At 34.0% G+C, this 27,814-nt stretch overlaps 1 protein-coding gene across 1 annotated transcript in view; it reads left to right on the forward strand.

The window, feature by feature from the left end:
* Positions 1–26,557, forward strand: part of LOC143641540 (uncharacterized) — a 107,977-nt gene extending 81,420 nt beyond the window's left edge. Inside the window, exon 2 of the mRNA XM_077109083.1 lies at positions 19,640–26,557. Coding sequence (XP_076965198.1) covers positions 19,642–21,525 — 1,884 coding nt within the window. The 5' untranslated portion in view covers positions 19,640–19,641 and the 3' untranslated portion in view covers positions 21,526–26,557. The remainder of the gene's footprint in view (positions 1–19,639) is intronic.
* The last annotated feature ends 1,257 nt before the right edge of the window (positions 26,558–27,814 follow it).

A 27,814-nucleotide genomic window follows, 5' to 3' on the forward strand; every position in this document is an offset into this window, starting at 1 on the left:
AGTAAGAAAGAAATTCAGAGTGGTAGAAATTAAATCCCAAATCCCTATGACCACTGTTGAGTGTATATTCTGGTGAGGTGCAAATCCCCATGACCACTGTTGAGTGTATATTCTGGTGAGGTGTACTCTCCCAAGGCCTAGGAGAACTCAAGTCCTGGAACTTTGCTAGTTTCAGTGGCTGAAATCGAGGGCCTTATGCTAATATCAGTGATTTTCAAACATGGTGCAGAAAATTGATACCCAGGCATTGTTTTTCTGGTAACTTCACTACAGCCTCTTTAGGAATTTTCCCATGTGGGGTTCCTGAAGGAGTTCAGACACTGGTACAAATGTTTGTTCTTTACTCCCATGCTTTCCTTTGTAATTCAAACAGAAGCTGCCATGCCTTGTAACTCTTGAATTCTGTGCACCTCCAAACCCAACTCTATCTGAGCAGCATGATCCAACACTTGCACATGATTCATCTGGATCTACTTCAACCCTAGTTTCAGCTATATCAGTGAGCAGAAAAATCCTTCCAGAGGTGATTCCAAGTGAAGGGGTTTATGGAAGGTCCCTCTGGAACTTACCATGAAAAGAATTCTTCCCTGATACATTTCTGGTCATATGATGGGGTAGGATGCAGGGAAAACTTTCTGAAACATCTGAAGGCCTGTGTTTCATTGTCTTTTCAAATTGCATGTTTCCTTCCATCTACTTTGATCTCTACATTCTCATACAAAAGTCAACTTTATAATTGTAAACTTTCATTACAGAAACATCCTTACACTTAGAGATATATTTAAATTTCTCTCCTACTCATTGTTTCTCATTTCTTTATTATTATTATTATTTCTATTTATTTATTTTTGGTACCAGGGATTGAACTCAGGGGCACTTAACCACTAATACACATCCCCAGCCTTATTATTTTGTTTTTGTATTTTCTATTTTATTCATAGACCAGGTCTCACTGAGTTGCTAGTGCCTTGCCAACTGCTGAGACCATGATGCCTGGCTGTTTAATATTTTTTTCATCCACATTATGAAAAGCTAAACTGTTTATTATTTTTGTCCATAAGTCATGAGTTAATCTCTTTAATAAATGTTTTACCATAACACCTATAATTTTATTATATATTTAGTATGTGAAATTATATATGCCTTAAGAAATTTTGATTTATCAACTCTATGGTAAAAACCTATAAAATTAGCAATATTTAAAGTATTTGACTTATACCAACAATTGAAGAATACATATTATATGAATCAGAGAAATATATGCTTTCTTAGGTCAATTTTTTTTTTTTAAATGTGAAAGAGAGCATGTATGCTGGGGAAATCACATTCAGCAAGGGCACAAGCACAACTGAGATGGTAGGAAAACTCAGGATTATTTCATCAGAAGACCCAGATGAGCTCTGAAATTCTGGGTCCCAAGCTGAGGTTGCACAGGGCTTTTATAGAAAAAATTGACATCCTTTCTTAACCATTACAACACTGATGGGTTTAAATTCATGACCAAAAACTATGAGTGCAAGTTCTTGCAATAAACAGTTTACAGCAGCAGAACAAAAGCAGAGAAAAATCTGCAAGTGATAACTGGAAGTGGTCATTACCACATGGAGCAATTTCTCAAGATATCTGCAAGCTTACATTCCTAGAAGCCATATTTCAAACAAATCCATGCCTAAAAAGTTATAGTTCAAATAGCAGTGAAGTGACATATTAACCTATATTCACACTAGCAATTAAGTGACACAGCTACAATCCTACAAAGATCAGAAATTTATAAGGTGCCATTTCATTCTGTATTGTAATAATAAAATATATTTTTATAAAATTTTTAAAAAGTCAATATTAGGTGATTTTATCCTCATTTTTAACAATTAAAACTCAGTATTTTAACTCAGAAATAACTTATATAAGTTTCAATTACTTGTTGTAACACAAGGGTAAGTTAATTATGTAACTTGTGAACATTTATATTCACCTAATTTAATTCTTACAATGTACCTAGATTACTTAAAAACTATGACCTTGTTTTAGTTAGATTTTTCACTACTGTGACTAAAAAACCCATCCCAGTCCAATCATGGAAGAGGCAAGTTTATTTCAGGGTTCATGGTTTCTGAGGTTTTAGTCCATAGAAGTCTGGCTCCATTCCATGGGGCTTGAGGTGAGGCTAAACATCATGGTGGGAGAGTGTGGTAGAGCAAAGCAGCTTACATCATGATGATCAAAAAGCAGATAGAAAAATCTATATACCCAAAGCCATTCCCCAATTTCTACCTCCTCCAGTTGTACGATACCAGTTCAGGTACCACTCAGTTAATCCCTATCAGAGGATTAAATCACTGAGCTAAGATTCTTAAAACCAAATCATTTCATTTCTGAACCTTCTTGTATTGTTTCACATGTGAGCTTTTGGGGGACACATCACATCCAAACCAAAGCATTCCACTCCTGGCCCCCAAGAGCTCAAAATCATGTCATAATGCAAAATACATTTTATCCCTTTCCACAAGTCTCCACAATCTCAACAGTTCCATGATTCTCAGAGTTCAAATCCAAAGTCTTCTCTGAGGCTCAAGAAATTCTTGCATTGAGAGCTCCTACAAAAGTAATAGCAATCTACAAGTATCTAATATATAATGGTATAAACATTTTCATTCACAAAATTAGGGGCCTAGAAAGAAGGGCTAAGACCAAAGCAAGACCAAAATCCAGAAGGGCAAGCAAGTCCTATAACTCCACATCCAGAACCTTGGGTTCATGACTTGTTAATGTTCTCTTCAAAGGGCATATGCACCTCCAACCCTCTGGCCTTGTTAGTTGCAGCCCAAGTGGCCTTTTTTTTGGCTTGTCTCTGCTCAATTCTTGTAGCTTTCCTAGAACAATGTCTCACATTCCTGACATTTCTAAATCTCCTGGGTCTTGACTGCAACTTTACCTTCCTCTTTATGTCTTTAAACTTTGACCTCTCAAGGGGAAGCCCACAGTGACTCTGTACCCTGTTGCACTTTGTCTGGCCTTCTAGGCCTTCTTTTAAAATCTTGGTTGAAACATCCATGATCCCTAACTTCAGCATTCTGCATATCTGCAGAACAAGCACCTTGTGATTGAGGCCAAGGTTTGCCACCATCTTGAGCATTAGCAAAGGCTTCAGAGTCCCTGGCTGCAGCAGCCTCTGAGCATCTGGGTGGCTGAGCATATTGAAAAAGCCTCCTAGGCCTAGTTTTACACAGGGCTTTCTAATTCAATTTTTCCAAGTATTTGCTCTGCTTTCTGCTCAGATTATCACAATAAATTTGGCTAAAGATAACTAGCAATATCCATGCCACCTTGTGATTGCTATGCTGCCTAGACATTTCTTGCACCAGAATAAGAAGTTCATTGCTTCTAATATAAGCCTCAGAAAGTCTCTGGACATGGGCAAAAAAAAATCAACTTCTCACAAGGAGCATAACACAAATGACCTCTACTCCAAATTCTACTACAGCCCTCCTTTCCTGAACCCTCTTGAGCCCTGTCTTCACTGACTGTGATCTTATTGTTATTCTGGTCTTATGACCTCCCACCAGAATTTGCCTTTAAGCTCCACTTAAGCAATTGCAACATTCATTGCTAAGCTTCTCAAAATTCCTCCCACCAATTCCAGGAGCTCAAAAATCTTCTGAACCACATAGTCAGGTTAAGCACAGCAATGACCCCACTTCTCGGTGCCAATTTCTGTTTTAGTCAGCTTTTCCCCTACTGTGACTAAAAAGCCCCACCAGAACAATTGTAGAGGAGGAACATTTATTTGAGAGCTCATAGTTTAAGAGGTCTTAGTCCATAAAAGGCCAGCTTTATTCCACAGGGCTTGAGGTGAGGCTGAACATTATGGCAGAATAGTATAGCAGAGGGAATCAGCTCACATCATGGTGATCAGGAAGTAGGCAGACCCCATTAGCCGGATAGGATATATACCTAAAGTCATGCCCTAATTCCCATCTCCTCCAGCCACACCATACCACTTTAGTTACCATTCAGTTAATCCCTATCAGAGAATTAAATCACTAATCCTTAACCCAAGATTAAATCACTGGGTTAAGACTCTTACAACCCAATCATTTTGCTCCTGAACCTTCTTTCATTGTTTCACATATGAACTTCTGTGGGACTCATCACATCCAAACCACCATAACAGACCTTAAAATAAGAAAGTCATCATTTCAAGTTACTTCCTTATTGAGTATTTTCATAGCATGTCAGTGTTAAGACTTTGTCTTTGGAGACCATTTTAATAATGCTATCATAATATGCCAAACATATATTACAACACATTACTTTTAGTGGTGCTATAGAGTGCTTACACGATACGTTATTATAAATGCTTCATGTACCTTAATTCTCAAAGAAATCCTGTAGGATTGGTGCAACATTATCCACATTTCACAGAAGTTTAAACTCTTCCCAGGCTCACATTGAGGCAAGTGATAGATTCAAAATTCCAACATAGTCTGTCTGGAAGTTCAGTGTTTTTCAAGATCCAGAGATCATTTTAAAATGAATTTGCTTTTTGTTATATTCACACTTATACCCTAGATGCTTCCCAGTTTTATGTTTCCATTGTTCAACTTAGATGGCTACTTTTCAACTAACAATATTACTCTCTTCCTTTATTCTTCTTTTTAAATTACTGAGTAACTATTTGTTATTTGAAGAAACACCTCATTTTAATCTGTTCTTGATTTAAGGGCATTGAATTTTCAAATCTGAGACTTATTAGTTTACCAGTTTCTTATGTCAATGTGATGACTATTATTTCAGTAGTTAGTAACCTATAAAAGTAGATACCATATCCAATTTTGTGATCAAGCAGCAATACTAGGGAAAGCCCACAAACATCCAGTGTTTTTTCATGGGAAGAACCTGTTGAGTTAGATTTTTCACATGCATTATGATAGGTTGATGCCGAATGCTCCTTCCCTCTATACTCATCAGTGCCAGCACCATAGATTGAAACCTCATCAGAAAGTGAACAAACAGCTGCAGAGGAAGCTGCACACAGGAGACAGACAAATACACCATCTTGCCTGCACAATAGCCTGTTACACAACTGAATGTAACTAGGGGATTACTTTAATTCTCCCCAAGTTATGTGTCTACTTGCTTTCTGCAACTTTATAAGTAACTATGCCTGGTCATCTCCCAGGATTGTACAATGGTTCTATGTATATGGTGACCAATACAAATCATAATGGATTACCAGACTAAATGCAGTTACCATAAATCTACAGCCTAACTCTTAGTAATCAGGCCTCAATGTGAATGGTTAAGGTACCCTGTTTTTAAGACCTTAATGGTGGATGAGTGCCATGCACGGCACCGTTTATAAACCATTTCTCTCTATGTAACAAGAATGTTTATGTGTGTGAAGAGATGACAACACATGGTATAACTCATAAGTTTGTGATGACATGAGCCAAAGGCCATCAACAACTGTTGGTTCTGAAAATATGACTCATACTTCTGCTTGTGTTATAAATGGTTTTAATAATTTCTCACTGAGCCCACTGATTATAGAAAATAATACCCTAAGTTACTGAGACAAACTCATGACAACCATCACTTGACAGATGGGCTGGACATATTCACTGTTGAGCATAGGTGATCACTGTAAGTTCTCCAGAGCCACTAAGGGTAGCTGAGAGAACAAACTGTTAGCAAGGGGGTAAGACTATATAGTATCATTAAAGCAAGTTTCTAAAAATTGGTTTGGGATAATTAATTGGGCTTACTGGAAGAAAGATGAATCATTTTATATTACAGATTGATAAGTTTTAAAAACTACACTATGAAACTATTTAATACAAAATACTATAACATCAATTGCACACAGTTTAAGTACATTTACGTATATTATCATATAAACTACTTATTTACAATGTAGTTTCATACCAACTACTATGTCTCCTATGTACTTTTCACAATGTTGTGTGCACATATATACACTATGTGTACTAGCTAATAATGTAGGATATATTATACCAATATATACAAAATTTTTGAGCATCAAGACAAAAAGCATCAAAATATTAGAAAATTGAATATAAAAGCCTCTTATTCCGTGATAAGAGATTTGGTCAATATAACACACATGTTCAGTTCCAGCATTCATTATTCACTTCTAAATAGATACAGTAAAAATAAAGGCATCCCCACTTTCCATGCCTTAGTAGTGTTTTTCTCAAGACTGAATTATTTTTTTTGTTTTAAAATGAATATGGTAAAACATTACCACACTCTTGACATATGCATGACTTTTCTCACATTTGAATAATTCCATGTATTTTAAAAAAGTAAAATGGAAAATTGGAAGCATGATCAGATTTATTAAGGTTATCAGTTTTTTTCTCTAATAAAAATCATTTAGCATTTTTGAATAAAATTGGAGAAGTTGAATTCTATTCCACACTGTTTACACAGAGACTTCTTGCATGAGTTTTTTTTTTTTTTTATGTAGATAAAGAGGTATAGGTTGAATCTAAAGTGTCCCCCAAAGGCTCAGGTGCTGGAAATTTGACCCACAGCCAATGGTTCTGTTCAAGGAGACAGCAGCTTTAGGAGGAAAGGTCTAAATTGATGAAATTTACAGATTCCTGTTTGAATTAAGATGAACTTTTTTTTTCTGCTGTGAGAAAAAAATCTAAAGGGCTACAATCCTCTAACTGATAGGTAACAGAAAGGATAATAGTGGAAATCACCCACTCCTCGGGTGTCTGTACATATGAACATTTCTTTTGTTTTATTTGACTTTGTTGTCCCTGCCTTCTCTACTAAGCAGAAAAGGTGGGTAATTGAGATATAACCTTGGAAGGTGTATTCTTTAACACACTGCTTACACTCATAAGGCTTTCCTCTATGATAAATTTATAGATTTTTTTGTTGTTGTTTTGTTGTTGGTACCAGAGTTTGAACCCAGGGATGCTGAACCACTGAGCCACATCTCCAAACCTATTTTCCCTATTTTATTTAGGGACAGGGCCTCACTAAATAGCTTAAGCTGTCTTTGAAATTGTGATCCTCCTTTCTTAGCCTCACAAACATCTGGGAGTATAGGAATGCATCACTGCACTTGGCTTGGTCATGGTTTTGAGTGGAATTTTAATAAGCCAAGGCTTTACCACGTTGTTTCCATTCATAGTGCTTCTTTCAAATATGAATTTTTAGCTAGAATAACTAAAAGCTTTTCCATATTCTTTACTTTATCAGGATTGTCTTTAGTATAAGATTTTTATGAATATAAATAAAACTGTAATAAGTGAAGGCTTTACCACATTGATTATATCCATAAAGATTCTCTCCAGTGAGATCAAGAGATCATGTTTTTGAAAGTCCTTGAAAAATTGAACTCTTCCCTATGTAGCATTCATTTTTAAATGAATTACCATTGTGCCTTACCTTGTCTATGATCACGTGAGAGAAGTTCTTGTGACTTCTATCCACACTCTTATCTTTCATATGGCTTCTTGCCAGAGTAAGTTACAATGTGCCTATTGAGTAATAAATGGCAAGAAGTCGTTTCCATAAATACTGTATTCACATGTATTTTTCTTTTTAAGTTTCAGGTTTAAACACTATATATATATATACACACATACATACACACACACACACACACATACATATGTGTGTGTGTGTGTGTGTGTGTGTGTGTGTGTGTGTGTACTGGAGACTGAACCTAATGCCTTGTTAATGTGAGTCAAGCACTCTACCAAATGAGCTATATCCCCGGTCCAACACATTATCATTTTTATTTTAAAAGTGCCTCAATCATGATTTCTGAGAAAATGACAGTTTTATTGTTTTTTTTTAATGTTTTTGTATTAATAGAATTTTACTTACATTATTACCAATATAAGGGGAAGTGTGTATGTCATTTCTAAATTGTTTGAAAGGAAATGCACTGATTAGTTGACTGACTGCTTCCCAATAGTTACAAAAAAAGTAGTATCCATTAATACACTTTCTTAGTAGTGTTTGCGAATCTACTGTATTTAAAACACTAAACATCCATATTACATTGAAGTATATCTTTCTGGTTATATATTAAAAAAAACTTCTAGGAATAAATATTTCAAATTGTGCTTATTTGGTTTGTTAGCTCATTTCTAATATTACCTGGTGTGCTAAGATTTTCTCAAGGAAAACTGCCTCTTGCAAGTACAAATTACTTTAGACTTTTCACAAGATATTGTTCAGATCATTAATGTTCGGATCTTCTGATTTCCTACACTGAAAAACCAAGAGAATCATTATGAATTATTAAAAATTATGAAACATATGGGATTTGATGCACTAGACAATGACATCAAGCTGGATGTATTTCCTAAAGTATTTGATTTTGTAAATAAATGTTATTCTAGACTGGGGATACAGATCAATTTGTCGAATGTTTGCCTCACATGCCCAAGGCCCTGGGTTCAATCCCTAGTGCTCACACACGCATGCATAAATGCATGCACTAACACACACACACACACACACACACACACACACAAATGCTAATCTTACCTAGGTTTCTGAAGATTTCCTGCATCACATCTCTGCATAGATTTTACTGGGCAGGATCCAGCAAAGTCTAATCCTCCAGAATGAAGTTAATAGACATTTCCTTTTTGGTCTCTGAATTTTAAAACATTACACAAATGTGTAGTAGAGACTGTGTAAGTTTGATACAAGTAGAATATATACTCAATGTCCAAGATATATATATATATATATAAAATCTCTAAGTTTCTCTCTCTCTCTCTCTCTCTCTCTCTCTCTCTCTCTATATATATATATATATATATATATATATATATATATATATACAATATATCTGTGTGTGTGTATATATACATACACACACATATATATATATACATATACATATATGTGTGTGTGTGCATTCTATAATTTGGTCATCAAAACTTATAAGTAGAATATATATTCAAAATGTCCAAGATATATAATATATATATAATCTCTAAGTCTCTCTCTCTCTCTCTCTCTCTTATATATATATATATATATATATATATATATATATATATATGTGTGTGTGTGTGTGTGTATTCTATAATTTGGTCATCAAAACTTATAGTGTATGCAGTTTGTCATACTCCAGCATCCCAATACTAGAAGTAAACTACTCAGAAAAGCAACAGCAGAGCACACCATTCTTATTTGTAAGTACAGGGAGTAAGATGTACTCCTTGGTCACTCCTAACTTTTTTTGATATGTTCTAACAAAGCTGTACTACTTCTTGTGAAGAAGAAAGATAATATTAGGCTTCCCCATAATACCTATCCTTAGAAAGGCCTATTGAAAAATTTGTCCCTTTGCTCAGAATTTTAGAACAGTCTCAACAACCAAAGCAATAAGAGACTCATGGTGCCTAAGTAGTTTTATGTATTTTCTGAACTGCTTTTCTTGTGAACATCTATATTTTGTTCAACTCTTATGGCAGAACATAGAGGATTAGCTGTCATCCTTCCCCAGAAAGAAACCTTTGCACATGTATTTCATAAACACCCCTCACACAAAATTTTTCACTTAGATTGTCACAATGTGTTAGTTGGAGATTGAGCTCATCCTACACGAGTAGATCAAGAGAACAATTGGAAGTTTGCAAGTGGTTTACTCCAGACCAGATTAAGCCAAATGATAAGCAAGAACAATAATTAATAAACATATGATTGATAATGCATATTGTTTAATGTCAAACCAGAATTTTGAATGGTATTTTTATCAAATTTCAAAAATCTACAAGACTTTATAGTAGTCAGCAGAAACTGCTTTCCCAAGGCTAATGTTGAATGTATAAAAATTTTCTTAACAACAAACTATTAGATTATCTGGTATATTTTGTTAAATAACAGGATACACTTACATCAGCTCATCTGCTCTAAACAGATGGGTAAACTGTTATATATTCATGTATATGTCAGGTTATATAGTATCCTGAACTGAGTTCTGTGCATTCTTGCCAATCCACAATATTAAAGATGTTCCTTACATGTCTGTTATTTGTTATATTAACTTCCCTAAATGTACTGAGGGACAGAAAACTTCTTGCTGAAGTGTGGCAGAGAATACATATATCAGATTGATTCTGTGTGTTTTTAAGAAATTGACAGAAATTATGAGCAAGGAATATTCCACTCACCAAGGAACTTAATTGTCTAACATGAAACTTTTTTGGTGAGTATAAATTAGCAAAAGTAGCTATGTATGTTGAATACACCCCCAGGAAAATTATACATTTTGATAGGAACAAGACCATCAAGGGTTCTGAGGCAAGAGAAGGACTTTGACATTGACAGTCATAAGTATGTCGTTTGGAATACTCTGTAATTATTTTTCTTACTCCATTTCAGGAACTTCACATGGAAGCAATACATCTGTGCATTTTCCTTTTATCTAAGTCTGATTATAATTTATACCAAATGTTTCTGGCCTTGCAGCTCAAGTTTTTCCAGTATAAGAATATTTTTTTTAATTTTATTGATTTTATTTTTTTTAAATCCATGACAGCAGAATGCATTAGAATTCTTATTACACATATAGAGCATAAGTTTTCATATCTTTGTATGTAAAGTATGTTCACACCAATTCATGCCTTTATACACGTACTTTTTTGCATTATAATTCTTATTACACATATAAACCACAAATATTCATATATCTGTTTTTATATAAAGTATATTGACACCCAATTTAAATCTTCATACATGTACTTTGTATAATGATGTCCATCACATTTTACCATCCTTGCTAATCTCCTGCCCCCTCCTTTTCCCTCCCACCCATCTTCCCTATCTAGAATTCATCTAATAACAATAATTCTTGATGTCACAATGATTCAGCTAAAGGTGGAAACCCTGAATTTGGGGAATGGTCAAATCATCCAGGGCATGAATATAATTTAATGGGTTTGTGTGGGTATTGAATCTCAAAATTTTCTTAATCTATTCATCTGTTGAAGAACACCTCAATTAGTTGAGCTGCTGTATACATTGATGTGGTTCTGTCATTGTTAATGCTGGTTTTAAGTTCTTTGAGTACATACCAAGAAGGGCAATAATTGGGTAAAATGATGGTTCCATTCCAAGTTTTTTTGAGGAATCTCCATATAACTTTCCAAAGTTTGCATTGCACCAGCAGTGTATGAGTGTACCTTTTACCGCACATCTTTGCCAAAATTTATTGGTGCTTGTATTCCTAAATTTGCCATTCTGACTGGGGTGAGATGAAATCTCAGTGTATTTTTGATTTGCATTTCTTTAATTGCTAAAGATATTGTACATATATTTATATATTTGTTAATTAGTTGTATTTCTTCTTCTGTGAAGTGTCTTGTTCAGCTCCTTAGTCCTTTTAATGACTGGATTATTTAGTTTCTTGGTGTTAAGTTTTTTGAGTTCTTTATGTATCCTGGAGATTAGTGCTTTACCAGAGTTTCAGGTGGAAATATTTTCTCCCATTCTGTCATTGTTCTGTTCATGTTCTTTTCTCCTTTGCTATGAAAAAAATATTTTTAGTTTGATTCCATCTCATTTACTGATTCTTGATAATATTTCTTGTGCTTTAGGAGTCTTGATAAGAAGTTAGTTCCTAAGCTGACATCATGTAGATCTGGGACTACTTTTTTTTTTCCTATGTGGCACTGTGTTCTAGTGCCTATGTCTTTGATCCACTTTGAGTTGATTTTTCTGCAGGGTGAGAGATAGAAGTTAAATTCATTTTGCTACATATGGATTTTCAGTTTTCCCAGTACCATTTGTTGAAGAGGTTATCTTTTTTCCAATGTATGTTTCTGATACCTTTGTCTAGTATATGATAACTGTATTTATGTGGATTTTTCTCTGTGTCTTCTCTTCTTTGTATGTATCTGTTTTGCTGCCAATGCCATTCTGGTGTTTGTTACTATGGCCCTGTAGTATAATTTTAAGGTCTGGTTTTGTGATGCATTCTGCTTCACTTTTTTCTTTTCTTTTTTTAAAAAATATATTTTTTTAGTTACTTTAAGTGGTCACAATATCTTTATTTTATTTTTTTTATGTGGTGCTGAGGATAGAACCCAGTGCCTGATGCATGCCAGGTGAGCACCACTTGAGCCACATCTCCAGCCCTTGCTTCACTTTTCTTGCTAAAGATTGTTTTCACTATTCTAGGTCTCTGATTTTTCCAAATAAAAAAATTAATGAAGTAACTTTTTTATAGCTTTATTTAATTCATTTGTATTTACTGAGGATTGAACAGAGGGCCTCACGTGTGCTAGGCAAGCACTCTACCATTAAGCCACATCTCCAGGCTCCAAATGAATTTTATAGTTGCTGTTTCTATGAAGAATGCCATTAAGATTTTAACAGGAAATTCATTAATTATGTTATAATATTTTTAGTAGTATGGCCATTTTGACAATGCCAATTCTGCCTGTGCAAAAGCATGGGAAGTCTTCCCATCTTTGAAGTTCTTCTTCAATTTCACTCTTAATTGTGTAGTTTCATTGTAAAGATCTTTCACCTCTTTTGTTAAATTGTGCATCTTGTTTCTTACCTCAGGGATAAGTTGTACTACACAGACCTAAATAAATATAAATATAAATATATTTATAAATATAAATATTCATGATTCTTTCAAGACCCATGGTAACCCAAGATGAATCCTCTAAATCTATGCCAGTGCACAATTTAAAATAGATTTATTGCATGACGATTATCTGCCAGACTGTGTTTCTTTTATATACTGATGGGAAAAAAAAATGTTCTTCATGAAGAGCTGCCAAGCAGCACATAAATTCAACCAGGTAATTTTGTGTACTTTTTGGAAAATGAGAGTAATTCTGGGTAAGATACATTCAGTCAGCCAGGAACTGGTTGATTATCATAATAGAAATGTCCTTAGGAGAATAAATAAGTCAGAGTAGATAATTACAATTAAAAATCCACATGGAAGCATGTATGTTGTGACACACAGAAACTCACTGTGTATAATGTGGCAGAAAGAATACCTTGACATAAACAGTGTTATGATTTAGATGTGAGGTGTTCCCCAAAAACTCATGCATGACAAAATGCAAGTAAGTTTATGTGTGAAATGATTGGGATATGAGATTCTTAACATAATCAGTGCACTAATATTCTAATAGGGATTAACTGGGTAATTGTAGGCATTTTAAAATGTGGCTAGAGAAGGGGGGTCATTGAGGGCATGATTTTGGAATTTATATTTTGTCTGTGGTAAGAAATGCTCTCTCCTCCCCTCTTCCTTGTGGTTATGTCCTGAGGCAATTTCTTGTACCACATCTATTTATTATGATCTTCTGACATACTTTGGGCAAAGAGTAATAAAATGAGCTGTCTATGGACTGAGGCCTCTGAAACGATAAGCACCAAATAAACTTCCTTCTCTGGAAATCCCCATCAAAATACAATGAAAAGCTTCAAAGAATTAGGAAAAAAAGGTCCTACACTTTGTTTGGAAGAATAAATGATCCATAATAGCCAAATCAATTCTGAGCACGAAAGTGATTCAGGAGGCTTCACAGTATCTTTTGCAAATTATGCTGCAGAGCTATATTAGCCACAACATCATGGTACTAGCATCAAAGTAGACATAAAGGCCAATGAAATAGAATAGAATAGAATAGAATAGAATAGAATAGAATAGAATAGAATAAAATATAGTGTCAAAGCTGAACTCTTACAGCCATCTGATTCTTGAGTTGGAGAACATAGAGACTTTATATTAAAGACATTGTGAAAAAATGGATATGTATATGTAGAGGAATCAATTTATATTCCTATCTTTCATCCTGCACAAAACTCATATCAAAATGGATCAAATATTTAGAAATAAGGTAAGAAACCTTGAAACTTCTAGAAGAGAAAGGGTTAACACTGCATCACAAAGTTGCAGGCACTGACTTCCTCAACATCCAACCCCAAAGTCCACAATGTAAAACCAAAAATCAATAAGATGGATGTCACCAAATTAAAAAGCCTTTGCACAGTAAAGGAAATGATTAAAGGGGGGAGGTTATGGAATGGGAGAAAATCTTTGCCAGCTACTCCTTTGACAAAGGACTAATATGCATAATATATAAAGTCAAAAATCTCAATGCCAAACAGAAAATAAATAGTCCAATCAATAAATGGTTAAAAGAAATAAACATAAATATCACAAAACAAGAAACACAAATGGCCTAAAAATATATGAAATGTTCAGCATCTCTAGCAATTAGGGAAGTGCAAATCAAAATTACAGAAAAAATTCATCTCACCCCATTCAGAATGTCAACTAATAAAGAACATAAATAATAATAAATGCCAGCAAGTACATGGGGAAAAAGATACATTCTTACATTGGTGATGGGACTGAAAATTAGAAAACTGGAAATCAATATGTAGATTCCTGAAAAAACTAGGAATTTGTTCCAGAGAGGTGTTTATCCAAAAGATCTAAAATGAGCAAACTATAACTTTACCGCCACTATAATGTTTGCAGGACCACATTCAAACAGCCAAATTGTAGAATCAACCCAGATCCCATCAACAGACAAATGGATTAAGAAAATGTGGTGTATATATTCACAATGAAGTTGGACTCAGCTATAAAGAAAGAAATAATGGCCTTTGCCAGTAAGTGGGTGGAAATGGAGAAAATCGTGCTAACTCAGAAAACAGGCAGACATATGTTTTTTCTCACATGCAGAAGCTGGAGCAAAATAATTGAAAGACGGTGGTGGGAAAGAGGATTGGATATCATCATGATATATGAAATATTTTTGTAGTAGATGTAGGAAAATGACAGGGAAGAAGGGAAAGAGAAACATAAAAAGATGAATTTAACAAAGTCATGTTATATACACATATAAAGATACTAAGGGAATTTCTTATGCACATGTAGAAGAAAGGGAAATTTAACAGAGTTGAGGAGAAAGAATTGGGGGAGAAAGAAAAAAAAAGAACAGATGGAACTTGAAATCAATTTCCTTTCATGTAGGCTTTTGTCAAAATAAACCTAATTAATATGTATAATTATGATGCCTTCATAAACAATTTTTTAAAAAAGAATATCCCTTCCTGTCTTTTATCTATCAGACTAGTTTCCTTTAATGTAGTGAGCAAAAACCGTATTCTTTCTGCTTGTCATCAAAGTAAGGCATCAATTCATCCCAGTTATTCTATATGTTTTATGGATACTCAGAAACTTTAACTAGTAAACATTTTAATCTCCAAGTAACATGTCAATTATCATATTAGAAAACCCTTTTGGTGAGTAGAAGAGAAGCAGTGTAGCTGAGTACAATAAATACACCTTCTGGAAATTTATATATATGATACATGCAAGCCTACTAATACTACCAAGGTAGGAAAAAAAATTTGGTTTTTTCAACTATCGGTATGTCCTAAGAAATATTTCCAGAATATTTTCCCCCAATCACTTACAGTGTCCTTATCTTGAGCAAATATATCTAGGCAATTCCCTTTTACCTGACTTTTTTCTGGGAACATTTACCACAATTTTTTTCTTTGATATAATAGCCACTTTTACTTGTGCCACAAAAACGTGTCTTGATTTCATAAAAAGTTTGCTGTAGGCAGGTTCTTGGTGTGGGGCTTGGCAAAAATAATGGGCCAAACTTTATGCCAGCTGTGAAACAGTTTATCTTCAAAGTTTCTCTGTGAATACCTTGGGAGAGAAATTTAGGTCTTGCTCTAAAAATGATGAACTTGGAAGAGTGAATAATACTGAGTTTCAGGCAGAGTAGATCATAGATGGATGGCTCCATACTGCTAAGTGCCACTTTTGTCAGAACTAAGGTGCACTGTATGAAGTCTGCTGTGTTTGTTAATTTTTTAATGCTGTGGCTTACAGCCTAATTAACAATTTAGAGAAATGAAAGTTTCTTTGGGCTCACGGATTCAAAACTTCAGCCTATAATGGGCTGGCTCTATTTCTCTGGACCTAGAGTGAATCAGAATATCTGGGTGGAAGTGCATTGTGGGGAAAATCTGCTTACCTAATGACAGCCAGGAAGCACAGGGTGAGCAGGCAAAGGCAGGAACAAAATATATGATTCCTAGAGTATGCCCCTAGTGACACGCTTACTTTAATCAGGCTCCATGTATCTACGGTTACCATCCAGTACAATAGTACTTTCAAATTATCAAACCATCAACTGCATTAATGCACTGATTAGGTTATAGTTTTTATAATCTAACAATTTTATCTCTTAGTATTTCTGTATTAACAGAGGATTCTTTGGAGCACAAACTATATCTAAACCATAATACTCCTTTTCTAACCCTCCTAATGCTAATTTGCATCATAACAAGGCAAAACATTTTGCCCACCTTCAAGATTCCCCACAGTAAGAATACTTCCAGGATTGCCCAAAGTTTAAGTTCAAAGCATACTTGGAGACTGGAGGTGAATTCTTGGCAATGAGGCCTTTTAAAAATCAAAAGCAAAATATACACATCCAATATATAATGTCACAGTGTACAAAATCCCACTCCAAAAGACAGGGATATAGACATTGAAAAAAGGAATGTGATCAAAATAAGACCTAAATCCAGTGGGGGAAAACATTAGGTCTAGTAGCACCAAATCTAGCATCTGGGGTATATTGGCAATGAAATGTGCTCTCGAAAGGACTCAGGTACCCCACCCCTGTGACTTTGTTGCAGCTTACATGCCTCTCCCTTAGGCTGGCTTTGTCCGCAGCCCATAGTTTTCATTGGTACATATTCCATGTGCCACGCTAAATCTGGAACAACTCCACTGCAGCACTGCCTCCCTTCTCACACTTTCATCTTTCATACTTGCAAGATTTTCACCCTGGTATATTTTTCCTGACCTTCAAGGGTTTCTTTGGAAATCTTGATGGAAGCTCTAGGGTCCTTTAACTTCAGCATCCTGCATTCCTTCAGAAAATGAAGCCTATCGGTGAGGCCAAGGTCTGTTTTCCAGCTTGTGCAGCAGTAGCTATGTGTTCTAGTACCACAGCTGCAAAGGACTTTTGAATGCCTGGGCAGCTGAGCATGTTGAAATGAATCCTGAGATTCGTTTCAGCATCCCTATGCAGTACAGTGCTCCAAAGGTCTTTTTTATTTTTATTTTTTCTCATTTGCGAAGTAGTCAGTATATTTATTTTTAGAACAATTCCCATGTTTAAAGGTATTTCCACATAAAATTACAGTATATGTTTTCAGCTTACACAAACTATGAAACACATATACAACACATAGATTGATATAGAAAATGTGGCACATATACACAATGGAGTATTACTGGGCTCTTAAGATGAATTTATGATATTTGCCAGTAAATGGATGAATGTGGAAATCATCATGCTAAGAGAAATAAGACAGTCCCACAAAACCAAAGTCAAATATATTTGCTGACAGGTGGAATATAATCCGCAATAAGTAGGGGATAGAAATTCAGTAGATTAGAAAAAGAGAAGTTAAGGGAAGGGAGGAGGGTTAGGAAAAAGAAAGTGGAATGAATCTGGCAATTTTTTTTTTAGAGAGAGAGAATTTTAATATTTTTATTTTTTAGTTTTCGGCAGACACAACGTCTTTGTTTGTATGTGGTGCTGAGGATCGAACCTGGGCTGCACGCCTGCCAGGGAGCACGCTACCACTTGAGTCACATCCCCAGCCCCCTGGCAAAATCTTTTAATGTACACATATAAATATATAGTGAATCCCACTATCATGTAGACCCAGAAGAATGAAGTCGTAATTAGAGTAAGATATATTCCATGCTTGTATAATTATATCCCATGGTCTCTTAAAGGTGTTTTCACTTCTACAATCTTTGTCCTTCAGTGGGTGTGGCCTTGCTGATTGCTGAGATGTCCTCAAAGCACATTTTCTAGGTTCTCTGAGCAAGATATTAGCCTCCTTTTTTTAAACAACACTAATCTCTTCAGAAATAAAACTTCACTTTACATATATTTTTATGGCCATATTGCAAAACTTAAAAAAATTTCTGCTCTGCTTTCTGCTTCTGATTCTCAAATAAACCTTATTAAAATCTTTCAGAAACACCTAGGCCACCTATTGAATATTGTGCTGCCTTGAAATATCCTCCACCAGGATAATTAGTCCATCAACATTAAAGTTATCCTCAAAGAGAGTCTCAAGATATGGGCAAAGTGTCAAAGAATTCTTTGCCAGAATGCAAGACAAATGCTCTTGTCCAAGACTTATGTTGTAGGTCAGTGATATAGAATTTTGGGGCTTAATCCCAAGTACCACACATAAAAAAATTTAAAGTTGGATGACCTAAAGATCCAGATATGCCAGCACTAAATGAACAACTAAATGAACCAATTGAAGAGATACCTCTGCTTTTGTGTTTAGTGCAATCATTGTTCTTAATATTCAAGACAGGGACTCAATATATGTGCCCATTAATGATTAAATGAGTATAAATATTGTACTTATATACTATTATTATTTAGTTATATAAAATATTTTGTCTCTTAAAGTGTTATAAGATATATATGCAGGACTTTGCATTAAGTAAAATATGGCAGGCACAGAGTCAGTTGGATTCACATGTGGAAGTCAAAAATTTAATGAGTAAAGTTTTGCTCACCAGGTACTGTGTTTTGTGTAGGGCTGACATTGTTAGTCAAAGTCTCCATATTTTTATTTTAGTGGGCATAAGAGGGTCAAGAGTTTTGTTTACCACGTGGTGAGTGTAGTGTATTATGTTCTTCATAAATACCAATAGAAGGAATACAATACCTTGTAAGTACAAAGCTGATAATTATATAAAATAATGCATGTGTTGAATCATTTTAGTCATTTTACCTTGTATAAATAGTATAAGATACCATAATATATGTAGTAAATACATAAAGTTGTGTTTTCATTAAAAGAAATCATCATATCACACAAATTTAAAACTATAAAAATCAATTTATTATTCTTGATTGCCATATTTTGATTTCATCCAAGTATTATGGCCATAGGCTATGCAAGGTTTTTATAGTCTTTTAAATAGGTTTTTTAGGGAAAATTTTATAGACATATATGTGTATATTTCTTAGTAAAATTTTTGTTCATATTTCTATTTAAGAGTCCATAACCACTTTACCTTTGTTGAATATTTATGGTATTATCACCCAAAATCTATCAGTTATTTTTCTGTCTCTATATCATGGTAGATAAAAACCAGTTTTCAGACACTCTTTAAAGAAGCCACAGATGTTTATATATGTTTTACATTTTCTTTATTCTACTGAGAGTGAAGGTAACTGGTAGATATTTACTAAATACAGAATGCTACCTTATGGAGGACAAAAGTCTGTGGATGATAAAAGTAACATACTTTCCTTCTCTCTATTGTATCACTCTACTTTGTGATGTACTACTCTTGGATACTGTGGTCTCTTCAAAAATTTGGGTAATATTCCCAAGGTAATTTTGTCTATACATTTTTATTGAACTGATATATTTCTGGATTAATGATAACTTTGGATTTACTAATCTGCTACACTCCTGATGTACTTATTTTACCTTAACTTCATGTTGTGTATGCAAATATATTTATCCCAGTCTAGTATGTAATTTTTAAAAAATTTTTTGTTTACTTCAGCTATGACTCCTCATCACAACGAAGAATATTCACCAGAAAACGGCATAAAATATATATTTCACAAAGTGATAAGTGGGAAATATAGAAATTTTTATCTTGACTATTTACAACAAAAGAAAATATGGAAAACTATAAGTGAGAGTAAACATCAGGAATTGTATCAAAAATCAGGCCTTATTCACCTCCAAAGAATTTATACTGGAGAGAAGCCCTACAAACATAAACAATGTGGCAAAGCTTTTAGTAAAAAAAATAGTCTTATTTACCACAGAAGAACCCATGCTGGAGAGATGTCCTACCAATGGGCAGAATGTGATAAAGTTTTTAAAGAAAAATCAATCTTTATTAAGCAAAGCAGAATTCACACTGAAAAGAAGACCTACAAATGTAAAGTATGTGGTAAAGCTTTTACTCAAATATCAACCCTTATATGCCATAGAAGAACTCATACTGGAGAGAATCCCTACAAAGAAAGTGAAGAATGTGGCAAAGCTTTTAGTCAAAAAATAGACCTAATTCACCACAGCAGAACTCACACTAGACAGAAGGCTCACAAATGCAAAGTATGTGACAAAGTTTTTACTCAAATATCAGCCCTTATTTGCCACAACAGAACTCACACTGGAGAGAAGCCCTACAAATGTAAAGAATGTGGAAAAGCTTTTAGTCAAAAAACAGGCCTTAGTCGCCACAGGAGAACTCACACTGGAGAGAAGCCCTACAAATGTAAAGAATGTGGAAAAGCTTTTAGTCAAAAAACACACCTTATTTGCCACAACAGAACTCACACTGGAGAGAAGCCCTACAAATGTAAAGAATGTGGAAAAGCTTTTAGTCAAAAAACACACCTTATTTGCCACAACAGAACTCACACTGGAGAGAAGCCCTACCAATGTAAAGAATGTGGAAAAGCTTTTAATAAAAAAGCAGGCCTTATCTGCCACAACAGAACTCATACTGGAGTGAAGCCCTACAAATGTAAAGTATGTGGAAAAGGTTTTAGTCAAACAGCCGGCCTTATTTGCCACAATGGAACTCACACTAGAGAGAAGGCCTACAAATGTAAAGAGTGTGGCAAAGCTTTTAGTCAAAAAACAAGCCTTATTCGTCACAAAAGAACTCACACTGAAGAGAAGGCCTACAAATGCAAAGTATGTGACAAAGTTTTTACTCAAATATCACACCTTATTTGCCACAGAAAAACTCACACAGGAGAAAAGCCCTACAAATGTAATGAATGTGGCAAAGCTTTTACTCAAAAAACACACCTTATTCACCACAACAGAACTCACACTGGAGAGAAGCCCTACAAATGTAAAGAATGTGGAAAAGCTTTTAGTCAAAAAACAGGCCTTATTCGCCACAGGAGAACTCACACTGGAGAGAAGCCCTACAAATGTAAGGAATGTGGAAAAGCTTTTAGTCAAAAAACAGGCCTTATTTACCACAATAGAACTCACACTGGAGAGAAGCTCTACAAATGTAAAGAGTGTGGCAAAGCTTTTAATCAAAAATCTGGCCTTATTTGCCACAACGGAACTCATACTAGAGAGACGGCCTACAAATATAAAGAATTTGGAAAAACTTTTAGTCAAAAAACAAGTCTTATTTGTCACAACAGAACTCACACTGAAGACAAGGCCTACAAATGCAAAGTATGTGACAAAGTTTTTATTCAAATATCAAATCTTATTTGTCACAGCAGAACTCACACAGGAGACAAGCCCTACAAATGTAATGAATGTGGCAAATCTTTTACTCAAAAAATTCACCTTGTTTACCACAGCAGAACTCACACTGGAGAGAAGCCCTACAAATGTAAAGAATGTGGGAAAGCTTTCAGTCAAAAAATACACCTTATTCACCACAGCAGAACTCACACTTGAGAGAAGCCCTACAAATGTAAAGAATGTGGAAAAAGCTTTTAGCCAAAAAGCAGGCCTTATTTGCAACAATAGAAGTCACACTGGAGAGAAGCCCTACAAATGTAAAAAGTGTGGCAAAGCTTTTAATCAAAAATCTGGCCTTATTTGCCACAACGGAACTCAAACTAGAGAGAAGTCTACAAATGTAAAGAATGTGGCAAAGCCTTTCGTCAAAAAACAAACCTTCCTTGCCACAGCAGAACTTTCACTGGAGAGTAGCCCTCCAAATGTAAATAATGTGGGTAAGCTTTTAATCATAAATGAAACTTTATTTACCACAGCAGACGACACTGTAGTGAGAAAACTTAAAAATATGAATAAAGTGATAATGCTTTTAAAGAAAAATCAAACCTTATTAACCACAAAATTTATACACAAAAGAACCCCTACAAGTAGAAACAATGTAGGAAAGCTTTTAATAAGAAATCAAAACTTTTTCACCACTACTAGGCTATTCATTCTGCAAAGAAGACTACAAATGTAGAGAATGTAGCAACATTTTTAATTATATATCACACATTACTAGACATTCAAGAAAACTCACTGGAGAGAATCTCTAAAAATAAAACCTTTGTACCATTTCTTTAAGGATGGGTCAACATTTAATCCTCTCCACAATCATCACAGCAGAGAGAAATTTTTGAAATGTGAAAATTGACAATGTGACAATGCCTCCATAATTGATTCACCAATACGTAGCACCTGAGGATACATACGGGTTAGAGAGAATACAAATGGGATAAAAAAATGTTTCAAAGCCACACGTTTCTTAAACACTATTGATTTTTGGAGAATTCATTGTGCCCAGAAATCCTAAAAAGTTAAATAATATTTCCAAAACTTGTTGAAATTTTCAATTCATTGAACATTTTAAAACTCATACCAGAGTGAACATTGAACATATTTTGTCCAAAATGAATGCCTTATATAACAACAAAACATTTACAATAAACACCTTGTCAAATGTGAGAGTATAGTAAAGTCATTACCTATACATTGCACCTTGATGTATATGAGGATCAGTGAAAGACAACTATTTTTAACTTTTGCTTATAATCCCAGCAGCTTGGGGGCCTGGTGCACAAGAACTTTAAGTTCAAAACCAGCCTGAGCAACTTAATAAGGCCCTAAGCAACTTAGTGAGACCATGTCTCTAAATAAAATATAAAAATGTCTGGGGAATATGGCTTAGTGATTAAGCACCCCTGTGTTCAATCCCAGGTACAAAAAAAAAAATGGGGAGTGGGGAGGGGGTATGAAGAAAGCCAAAGTAAAAGTTTAAAAAAAGCAAGTAAACAAACAAAAAACTTGCATGTTTACAACATCTAAGAAATTTAGAAAAATTCAGCAATGCAGACAGCAAACTCCATATTGATTTATCAAGTATACTTTGAAATAAAATGGACCTATTTACTAGTGTGGGTTTAACTGACTACAAAATTGGTAATTTAGGAGAAGTCACTTAACTTCTCTGAATATAAATTGTTTACATAATGAGAAAAATAATACCCTGAATAGTTTTAAAGTTTAGTGTGTTTAAACTAATTCCTAACATACCATAAGATCCTAAGTTTACTTGTAATAAGACCATTCATGTTAATTATAAAGTTTTGCCAAATTTGGATGTAACCCTGCCTGTGACTTATTAATGCCATGGCATAATTTAGATGTGAGGGTATAGATAAATAAAAATAAAGCATTTACTATTCTCTGTTGACTAAATTCTCATTGTGCAAATGCATTTGTTAAAATACTGTTTCTTAATTTTTGATCAATAACAAAGAGGAGTAAAAGATAATTAAGAGACCCTTTTCTTTTGGCTGGATATTATCTGCCTTGGTACTTATTGTGGAAAACAAATGAATCCTATTAGGTATTCCTAAAATACATTCCAAATATATAATTTGGATATATATGTATTTATTTATTGTGTACCCAGATATAGTTCTTGTTCTCTTATTGGAACAATGATAATAACCTTGTATTAATAATAACTCTATATTTCTTTTTGACCACTTTCCAACTTGAGGAACATTGAATAACTTCAGTAAATATTATTATCTAACTTGAGTAAATGTTTCAAGATATGAATTATAACACTTTCCAATGAAAACACTGTAAAATAAAATCCAAGTTTCTTATGATAGCCATTGTGGTTTCAAGCTTTTTTTGATCCCTGATTCTTGATATTTTATCCTCCGTGAATCCTTCTATGTTGTGCCATGTTTGGTTTGTCTGGCCAAGAGCATACATCAGAAATGGTGGTACATTGCTTCAAAAAGCTCTTTCACTTTGAAGAAGGTGACCTACTAAGTTATGAGCAGAAGTGTGCAGAGGCTCACGTGGAAGGAAGTAAAGTCTTGGACCAATAGCCAGTAAGGAGCTGAGGCTGCCAGCACCCTTATTTGTAAGCTTAGAATACATCCACCTGTTGATTCTTGAGATGACTGCAAATTTCTCTTGGTATTTGAGCCAGAACCACCCAGCTAGACATTTCTAGATTCTGACTCAGAGAAAGTACATGAGATGGTTAGTTATAAAATGTTATGTTTGGGGACAATTTGATATACAATTCTTCTTCTCGGATCCTGAGTGGTAAATTGCTTGCAACAAATAATAATTTTCCCCCTGGATATCTCTAAACAACCTCTGTCTTTTATTTTACATGTTACCCTCTTTTATCCAAAGAAAGTCAAATAATCTAATTTCCCCACATTCATGTAAAATATAATATCATGTTAAAATTTAACACCTAAAAGAATAGGGACCAGATCATCACATTCTTCACTGTATCTCCTATATTTACTCAGGGTTTGACAAAAAAAAAAAAAAAAGACCTCCTAAATAAAAATGTGTTGATTACATGAAAATTTGATTCATTTTTTGGAAAAACAAGCAAACAAACAAACATAGCTCACTTTACGTATTAACTCTAGTGATGGAGGCCACGCATTTTTACTGTGAGCATTGTGTACAAAGGATATCTTTGTTAGTGGAGATATAATCTAGTAAGTTTACTGCATACTATGTTCTATTTAATGATAAATAGAAGATAGTATGCAGTATACTTACTAGATTTTGGCCACAATAAGACAATCATTGTAGAGAAAGAGATGCCCTTTCACCCTCTGCAGGCCTCTTTTGTGTTTTACCCATCCAGCAATCCAGTAGAGCCCTCCTGGAGCACACAAATGATGACAACAATTCACATGTATTGTCATAGCAGAAGGAATTTCCCCATAACAGAAAAATCCCTCATATCGATTAGTCACATCAAGAATTATCGGACAAAGTTTTTATAAAATTATACCTTAGAATTGGTAAGAAAGTAGTCTATAATATTTCTAATTCAACAGCATTGTGTCATGAATTGATCATCTGGCCAATTTGACCCACAGTCATTTTTCATACTTCATCATAAACATTTTGAAATATAAAACTTGAATTAGTTTTGTAATAAATTACATGACATGTTTGGTTTTCAAACAATGTGTTCTGAGGTAATTTGTTTTACAGTACTTCTAAGTATCTGAATGGTTAACTCCTTTGCATCCTACTCTACTACATATGCCCTCTGTCTTTTAGTATAAATCTTTTAGTATAAATCTTCTAAAATTAACATTTTATAGGCATCCAAGAATCTGGTCTTCAATTGATTAACTTCTTTAATTTTTGACATTTTAGTGTGAACTGCAAAAAAACAGTTCATTATTCCTTAAATACTACAACATGACTATCACTAGCTACAATTCAATTTTCTTCACTTGCTATAAAAACTTACATAAAGAAACCACAAATATACAGATCTAAAGTATACATTTACCAAGATTTGGCAGATTTATTTATTTGTATACTCTAAACTCCTATCAAAATATACATAATTATTATCAATCCCCAAAGTTCTCTTTTTCTCCTTGTCATTAATTATTTAAACTAGCAAGAATGGTCTCCATGTGCTTGCTCCTGGATTAAATATTCACTACAGACATAAAATCATTGGGTAAAAAGTTCATGAATGGGAGATTCAAATTTATTTACCACTAATTATATTAAAAATATAAATCCAAGCAGTAAAAATTTAACCACTCACATCTCACCTACTTTGGAAACCTAGCATCTGATGTACAATTAAAAGAAAATGTGGTTACTAAATCCCAAGGTGCCATTACCCTTCGGATATCTATAACCCCTGCCATACTAAGAGCTATATCACCTGGAAAAATAATTCCAATAGATAACTTCTCTGACTCTCTTCTTCCTCATGAGTTCCCTCAAACTTCTTTTTGAATAATCCTCTGGACAATTTCAAACTGTGAGGGGTGTCATTTCTTTTCTATTATTTTTTTATTTTTATTTAATTTAATATATTTATTTATTTTTAGTACTAATGATTGAACCCAAGGGCATGCTTAACCACTAAGCCACATCCCCAGCTCTTTTATTCTATCTACCTATCTATCTATCTAGCTAGCTAGCTATATTTTGATACAGGGTTTCTTTAGGTTGCTTATAACTTTCCTAAGTTGCTGAGTCTGGTGTCAAAAATGTGGTCCTTTTTCCTCATTCACCCAAGCTGCTAGAATTACAGGCATGTACCACTACATCCTGTCGAACATAATTTCTTATGAAACCCTGTCCCATGATTGTATCTTCATGACTGATAAGCATCCAAATCCCCCAATTCTTTATATCAGTCAATTTCAACCCCATCACTCCAGAAGCAATCAGTATTTTAGTATTTTCTTAACTGATGACTTGCCTGTGCTAGAATTTTAGGTAAAACATATCAGGGTTTATGCACTTTTATATAAGATACACTTTAGTTATCCTGTTTGGTTATTCATTCATGGTACATTCATCAGTAATGCACTAAAGGACTTTACTGAATACTACTCAGTGTATAAGTAAAATTGCCAGAGTGTATTTATTTTCCTATCTATAGACTCCAAACTAGAGTTGTTAGTTATTATGAATAAAATATTACTAAATGCTACTTTTGTGACCTATGTTTTCATTTCTCTTGTGTAAAACCTCAGAGTGGAATTTTGGGGGCTCAGATTTGGTGTCTATGTTTAATTTCAGAAACAAAAATTAAAAAATGCCAGTGTATTGGTACCATTTTTTATTCTCAGAAATTCCACATGGGATTCCCAGTTGCTGCACAATCCTGCCCATTTGAGAGGTTTTTAACATTTTGAATTTTAGCAAATCTAATAGATGTGTAACAGTATATTACTAAGATATTAATTTTAATATCTCTGATGACTGGTTTATTTCTCCTTACTGGTATTTTGTACATCTTTATTTGTGAACTGTTTTCAAATATTTTGTCCACCTCTAGAAAATGGGATATGTTTTTATCATTAAGTTGTTTTTTTTCAGGTTTCTTTTTTTATCATTTTTTTTTATCTTTTTATATCATTAAGTTTTAAAAAAAATTTTCATACATTGTTTACCAGAGTTTGTCAAATATTTGTTTTGGAAAATATTATCATTAGGTGAGTCAAATAAAGTATGACTGTGGACTCTATATTTCAACTTCAAAATTCAATTTGCATCTGACTTTCATATATATATAGTTTTATCATACAAAACCTCACTTATTTTAGAAAAACCAAAGCAATTATATTAAAAAGAAACTGCAGTCTTAGATAGATCTGCCTTAACATATCACAAGTGTTTCATGCAAACCTCTGCTAGAAAATCTAGTCTAATCTTAACATTCACCATTTGAAGAAATAAAATTTAACATACTTTCTATTTCAAACAGAAGCAAATATAAGCCTTAACATTAAAACTAGATGTAATATATACAACAAATATTGGTAACGTGAACTGTCTGTCCTAAAGGACTTTTAACAGTAAAAAGAAGTAAATTTTGTATTTAGTATTGCATAGGAAATTATTTTCCAATTATTAATGTTTTCACCTGGTGCTATCAAATATATTTATATTGGTATAAATACCTCAATGACATAATATAAAACATAACTTAAAAGGCCTGGAATTTTAAAACAATCTTTTTACTCTGTACAGTATTAACCACTCTTTCATTTCACAGTCAACAAAACCAAGAACAAAACAGAATTCTTCTAACTAAACCAGAAACATATTAATGGCCATTCTTTACTGAAAGCACTGTATTTGATATAAAAATGATAGAAACTTCTCAGAAGAGGTTATACAATCAACAAATATATGAAAAATGCTTATCATTTCTAGCAATTAGAGAAATGTAAATCAAAACTAC

This window comes from Callospermophilus lateralis, chromosome 1, assembly GCF_048772815.1.
Source record: "Callospermophilus lateralis isolate mCalLat2 chromosome 1, mCalLat2.hap1, whole genome shotgun sequence".
NCBI classification, from domain to species: Eukaryota; Metazoa; Chordata; class Mammalia; order Rodentia; family Sciuridae; genus Callospermophilus; species Callospermophilus lateralis.